The sequence below is a fragment of the Barbus barbus genome (genome assembly GCF_936440315.1).
Source record: "Barbus barbus genome assembly, chromosome: 13".
NCBI lineage: Eukaryota > Metazoa > Chordata > Actinopteri > Cypriniformes > Cyprinidae > Barbus > Barbus barbus.
The window spans coordinates 22,262,978-22,270,489 of record NC_136741.1 but is presented as its reverse complement, the minus strand read 5'-3'; the positions used below and the strand labels follow the sequence as shown (position 1 = coordinate 22,270,489).

General features: G+C 35.8%; 1 protein-coding gene across 1 annotated transcript; it reads right to left on the bottom strand.

Moving 5' to 3' along the window:
• Positions 1-543: 543 nt before the first annotated feature.
• On the bottom strand, positions 544-5,295 carry LOC306879637 (trypsin-3-like). The gene is made up of 7 exons (XM_079432765.1): positions 5,173-5,295; positions 4,414-4,576; positions 3,838-4,106; positions 3,605-3,750; positions 3,096-3,309; positions 1,489-1,602; positions 544-1,065 (listed from the first exon to the last, which is right to left on the bottom strand). Exons 4-7 carry the CDS (start codon positions 3,713-3,715, stop codon positions 1,061-1,063), a joined length of 444 nt encoding a protein of 147 aa, XP_079288891.1. The 5' UTR covers positions 3,716-3,750; positions 3,838-4,106; positions 4,414-4,576; positions 5,173-5,295; the 3' UTR covers positions 544-1,060.
• Positions 5,296-7,512: the final 2,217 nt, after the last annotated feature.

The following is a 7,512-nucleotide window of genomic DNA, read 5'->3' as shown; positions in this document are numbered from 1 at the left end:
GAGTACATATACTGTAAAGATAACAGGCTTGTATTGATAGTGGAATGTTTATTTGCAAAGGCTAGCGCTGCTAATGCCGGAGCTTGAGCTCTTGAAGCTCCGCCCTCTTCTCCGAGAGCACCAGCTCATTCGCATTTAAAGCAACATACTCAAATTCAGCGCGTTTTGGCTCATACCCTAAAAGTGGCAATTTTAACAAGCTATAAAAATTTATCTGTGGGGTATTTTGAGCTAAAACTTCACATAAACGCTCTGGGGACATCAGAGACTTATTTTACATCTTGTAAAAAGGGGCATAATAGGTCCTTTTTAAAATAAAGTGAGACCACAGATAATAATTAATTATGAATTCCAATATATTCCTATATATTGTTTTTCTGATCATTATGCCACTATTGATTTTGACATGACCAGTTTTATCAGTTAACTGTTATTACCGTTACTGTTATAAAAATATAAAATTGTATGATGCCTGAATAAAATGGCCAGTTACATCAGACCATCATTGTTGCCACCGAAATATGTGGTTTGTGCTACATTATGCAGTATACTTCTGTTGGATAGATTTATTACAGGAAAAGCTATTAAAAGACAGACAATGCAATGAAGTATTGTGTGACAAAAAAATTTAAGAAGTGCCTTATTTGTCAGCAGAAATCACAAATGAGAAAATCAATTTTAATTATTAGATAATTATATGACATTTTTTATATAAGAAAAATGCAAATGTTAAATGAAGGGGGAAAAGTTGCCTGTGCCTGCAATTACATGCTAGAGCTAGAAAGAGAAAAACAAAAGAGACAAGGATTCTACTAATAGAGTGAGGTAAGTGCTGTTGTGAAACATACGTTGAACATGAAAAATATGCATTTACACCCCTGAGTATGAGTCTGTGCAGCAGCTCTTTGACTGTGTTCATTTCTGACTGTGCAACACATCCAAAGCGGCACTCAAGTCAAATCTCCTCTCCGAACAAGTAGATACAAATCATTCAATTTAGGTTCTAGTGATGTGATTATAAGCCTGTGATCATATGTAATCCATGGAAGTATGACATACCTCACTCTGCAAAGACACAAAAACAAAAATATAAGTCATCAACAACAGTTACTTTTGGTGTTTACTTTTTGGACATGCAATGTTTAATTTACTTAGTATAGCTATGAGTGCAGTACTTAAAAATTAGGTATTGGGTATGTAATATATATGCAGATCTGAATGTCTGCATCATTTATCAAAATATCAAAGCAAGTGGCATTTATTTTAAAGAAACACTTTTCAAGTAACACATTTCACAAAAAGAACTGGTAACACGTTAAAAACATTGACTTAATACATCCATTAACAATCACTTTTAGACAATTAAACAGAGAGAAATGACTAGCATCATTTGTTTGCAGATGCCAAATAATGTGATATTTGTTTCTAATGCAACAACATTTTTAAGTGTGAATTAAGTATTACTGAAATGAATGTGTTTGAACTTACTGGCACAAAGCGTTCTGTAATCTTTGCAGCAGTTTATACTGCAGTTAGTATTGCAGTTGCAGCTAAAGTGACTGTTGTACTTCTCATTGCATCTCCCCCTACAGGAAGTTGAGGCTGCACATACAAACAAGCATTAGTCAAACAAGTATGCTCTCTTAAGTGGGTATATATGGAGTGAATCTTGTGCCAATATTCATCAAACAAATTCAGCGTTTTGCAAATAAACACAATCTGCTTTGCAAAGAAAAACTCGACTTTCAAACAAACGCAGAGTTATTTGCAAATACAAAACTCTATTTGAGAGAAAATGCAGCGGTATGGACAAATATATGTATTGTGTGTTACAACTGTGAGAATCATTTGCCTTTTTATGAGGAAACTTGGCTTGATCTTCTCACAAATGCGTGCAGGCAGATTTTCTCTCAAATGCATGCAGGCTGATTTTCTCACAAATGCGTGCAGGCTGATTTTCTCACAAATGCAATTGAGCAACTTCCTTTTCCAAAAACAGCAGATGGCACTGTTGATCAATTTACACTAGTCTCCCGAGACCCGAAACACCTGTTTAACTTTTTAGGGAATACAGCAGACCAGCATGAGTGGGAAAATAGCGTAGTAGCGTTAGTTCTGGCAGGTCACGTTAGTCAAGCTTGCATCAGCTGACTCTCAGCTGATTCACGTCTACTTATAGGAATACGACACCGATCTCAGCTTTCCTATATAAGGTCCTTCAGTATTATCAGCAGCTTTTGCGTTGCTCAATAGCTAATGACCCTCCTCCATCCCCAACTCCTCCTCTCATCCAGTACAATTTGGCCTTCTGATTCTCTTTTGAATCAGGCTAATTTCTAAAATGTGTACATTAAGTTATTGAACATTAATGATATCTGCAATACATTTATGTTTGTTCTGTTCTGTTTCCCTTGGGGGGATTATGGCTGTTCTTGCCCAGAACAGAACCATACCGCCAATCCAAACTGTATGCTGATTGTCAATCATCTTTGACGATAGTGGTCCTGACAGAACAGGTGAGTTTCTGTCTTACTATATCTATAATTATACTTATTTTACTAAGCGACCCTACTACAATGTCAATGAAATTCACAAAAAGTGCTGTAAAGTTGTTAACATGATTGATTAGTTCAAAAATCAGTTGTGACATGGCTAAACATTTAACTAGGCAGTCTTTCCCTATAAAAACTGATCCATTCTCCGTGCCTCTTATCCACTATGTTGGATCGTGGGACATAGAACATATACATATGTTCATACAATTGTTCAACATTCAAAACAATGCAGGAGTATAACAATATATTGTGTCACAATATTTTGTAATACTAAAATGCAAATGTATTATGGATAGCGACAATACTGAGTACCAAAAATGAAAGATTAGACAATTTAATTTAGTATCAGATATAGTAATATCACCCAAGAGGTCATTAATTATTAATAAAAAATAATTGCGTTTGTTTGAAAGTCGAGTTTTTCTTTGCAAAGCAGATTGTGTTTATTTGCAAAACGCTGGATTTGTTTGATGAATATTGGCACAAGATTCGCTCCATAGTAGGTATACGTGGTGTAGGTGTTGGAGAGAGATTTTTTACTTAGGCTGGCAGAGGAGCATGAGGTCGGAGAGTTGAAGGCAACAAATCCTGGCAGGTTCTGACCAATTCTGTTGGTGATCCAACTCTGATATTGAGAAACCCGGGTGTAAACACCTGGAGAGTTGGGATCAGCACAGCCATAACCCCAGCTGGTGATACCAGACTGAACCCACACTGAACACTGCCTGCTCACCATTGGACCACCAGAATCCCCCTACAGAGAGGGACAAGAGGAAAGAGAAAGATGTTTTGTGTTACATCGTATGTTGTTAAATTAATGTTTATTGCATTATCTTAGTGTCATGTGTGTTACCGTGATAGTGTGCATAGTCACCTTCTAAATCACCGATTTGTTTTGTAGTGTACATTTACATTAGTAGAGCTACTTATATGGAGCTACATTTATCCTAAATAGACAATGTGAATGCAAAAAACTATACAGTAGATATTAAAGTGTATTATACAGTAGCTGTACATGTTCAGATTAAAAATGAGTTTGTTCGTTGTACCTGGCAGGTGTCTTTGCCTCCCTGTGTTAAACCAGCACACATCATGTTGGTGGTAACAGATCCGGAGCCCAAAAGAGTATTACACTGATCATTAGCCACCACTGGAACCATAGTCTCCTGCAGGATCCCAGGAGCAGGTAAACTCACTGAACACCAAAAACACACACAACCTTCTATTAGTGATGTTAGGAGTAAATGCATACGTGAATTAATGGGTTATCATGTGTTTGTACCTCCAGACTGAACGTCTCCCCAGCCTGTGATCCAGCTGCTGGTGCCAGAAGGGAAGACGCTGCTCTGGGCCGCCAGACACACAGGTTTAATATAGTCATTAAAGGTGACTGTGGCAGACAGTCGGAGCAGAGCGATGTCATTGTTGTTTGTGTTGCTGTCATAAGAGGGGTGAACGATTATCGTTCTCACATTTCTACTGATTTCATGGGTATTGACTCCTTGCTGTGTCCTCCTTCCCAAATACACACGCAGACTGGATGCACTGACACTGAAAACAATCAGAGAATGTAAACGTGAGAAAAGAGAGAGAGAAAAAAAAACATACACCAATAAAGTATTTTTTTATTTTGTAATATAGTAAAGTGATCAATTCTTCTTATTTGATATCACATGGTATTTTGGCATTTGGTAAAAAATTAATAAAAAATATGGAATTGAAACCTATACCTGTCTTTGCCACATGGCGTTTGGATGTCAATGACAAAATATCTTAAGACATGACAACATTTTATTCTTTCAGTCTTTTTACCAATTAAAAAAACCCAAGTGCATTCGTGTATTTAGGTGAATCTTACCCAGGTAAACAGTGAGCTGCTGTCAGCACCCATTCATTGTTGATGAGGGAGCCTCCGCAAAAATGACGTCCAGAAGTATGCAGACTGACCTGCCACGGCCACGACCCATCAGGTGCGTTCACACCACCCACAATACGGGTGTTTAGAGGAGCCTGTCCACAAACTATGAGAAAGAGAGATGGTTCACATAAGAATTTCGACATTTTTATTATTTGACTTGATTCTTATGTCTTTAGATGAAAGGAGCTCTTACCGTTCAACTGAGAAAGTGAACCTGCAAGGGCAGAAATAATGTGCACATTAGAACAATTTCATCTTAATTTTTCACTGAATAATGACCCTGTGATACATTATTGCATTAATAATGGTTAGTTAATAACTAACAGTTAACAAGTTAGTTGGTGGGCAACTTGGATTTTTTTTTCTTATGCCTCTGAAGGATCTTGTGAATACTGGAGTACTGGCTACTGAAGATTACACAGCAACCTATTTAGTCTGATTGATGAACAAATGATGCTTATCAGTCAGCTATTTGATAAAAGGTTTAAAATGACTCACCATCCCAGGAGTTACTGGTCAAGTGAATCATTCATATGAATCAACACATGATACTAAACTGCAAGTTTAATTTCAATGCATGATTATTTTAACAAAGCCCTTAGACTGTTCTTATGTACTGTGCCACATAGAAAGCAAAATATATTCTGTTTTTCTATATAATGTGTTTGTTTACAGTCATCCTCACTTTTATAGATGTACCATGAGACCTTACCTTTGGCGCACATGAGAAGGGTCAAAGTGACACACGTTAATCTCCACATCTTCACACAGTCCCTGTGTTCACGAGCAGATTGGATGCTGGTGTTTAATTTGGTCCTCTGAGACTTTTACAATCCCTTTTATATTGTTATATAAGCTTCTCAGGTTGCTATTCATGTCTGTCACTCACCTGCCCACCTCTTTTCTCTTAATTCTCCTCCTCCTTTTTTGCCAGCTTCTTTAAATTCTTTTTAGTATGCACAGCTGTCAAGCAAACGTACTTCACTGAGAACATTTTTCACAATTTGGCAAATAGTCATTGTTAATCAATTGCAGGTATGTTTGTAGGGTCATGATAAATGCAAACATTTGTGAGGTCATTGTTAGGAAAGTTGCATGTATTAAATTGTAGTAAATAGTAAATTGATAGCTTTTTTACTCATTTGATACTATGGTATTTGGATCTCTTTTTTTTCAGAATAAATGTGACCCTGGACCACAAAAAAAAGCAGTCTTAAATCGCTGGGGTATATTTGTAGCAATAGCCAAAAATACATTGTATGGTTCAAAATTATCAAAACATTTTTTTGCCAAAAATCATTAGGATATTAAGTAAAGATCATGTTCCATGAATATATTTTGTAAATTTCTAACCGAAAATATATCAAAACTAATAATATGCATTGCTAAGAACTTCATTTGGACAATTTTAAAGGTGATTTTCTCAATAGTTAGATTTTTTCAAATAGTTGTATCTCAGTCAAATATTGTCCTATCATAACAAACCATACATCAATGGAAAGTTTATTTATTCAGATGATGTATAAATCTCAGTTTTGAAAAATTTACACTTGAGACTGGTTTTGTGGCCACAAATTTAAACTGGACAAACAAGTTAATTTACAAGGAAAAAGAAAGAAAAAATGTGGAATGGCAAGTTCGAAACTTAAATGTTTTTAATGTCAAAAGTTTTCACATTGCATTTCATTGTCAAGCATGACAAATATCTTTGGCACCATGACAACTCTTTCCTTTTTTCAGTCCTTTTTTCTTTTAGTCTGACTGTCTTTCCTGCTTGCTTCATTTCTTGTAAAAAAAAAAAGAGAGCACATAATACATATATAGGGCATGATGAATATAATACCCTTTAGAAACCAAGACAGAGACAATGCGTTACGATAACTTACAGCCAAATTACTCATCATAAAAGCACAGGAGAGGCAAGTCAGTGTGTGAATTTATTTCTCATTTTATTAAAATTTTGGGAGTTTTACCTGAAGGCACAAAATTTTAATATTGAAAGACAATTGAAGTCAGCCAAAGATGAAACTCAAGCTGTAAAACTTGCAATGTATCTTTTGCATAGGGACGCCGCCAGTTAAGAATATTTGTGTTAGATTTACAGCATATTGTTCTTATGTTTGACCTTTACAATGTCTAGGATCTCTTTGAAGTTTTGAGTGATTATGATGATTGTTTAGTGGCTGTGTAGACGTGATCAGTCTGGCTCTCAGGCTCTCAAACAGAGAATTACTTATTGTTTGTGATCAACCTTTATTTAAGTTCTTTCTTCAAGGTCACAAGGACAAAACTGAATTTTAGCTTGATGACTTTACAGTCTTTTGGTCTCTTATGATAAGTTATTTTAAAATCTAGTTGTTCTGTCTTTTCAGTTCGCAAAGTTAGTGAAACATGGAAACAAATGCCTTTATGTTAACACACTGTGTGTGTGTACATTGTCCATATTTCAGAAGATCAAAGTGTCTGAGGTTCTTCTACACTAGTGCACTGTCATTTATCTGCATATAGCAGCACAAAGCAGTAATACAGTATTTATTCAAGCCACCAGGACTTTTAATTCTATTTCCAAAATGCATTGAAACTGCAAAAGATAAAAAATAAATAATAATAATAACATCTCAAAATCATCTTATATCACAGCAAACATCAAAAACACTTTGCCACTCATAAAACAGTGACTTTAATAACACCACTGTCCATAAAGTTATAATTGCAAGATGTATTTTTTTTTTTTACAAAATAGAGAAGGTGAGATCTAGTGGCTAAGGGCTGGTGATCAGAAGGCTGTTGGGTGAGCTCAGGTTGCTGCAGGGGGATTTTTCTAATGTCAAGAATACTGTAAATTGCTTTGCATAAAAGCATCTGCTAATTACTACTTGTTTAGAAACTATAGAGCATGAATGGCATCCATTTATTATGCAGGCTCCACTGCAGGAAGTCACACGAATAGTTCAGTTTAATGCAGAAGTAAATGCACACCAGATCCAGAGAATAATGTCTTGTGTCTCTATAAAGTACAGTATATAACAACACAACTCC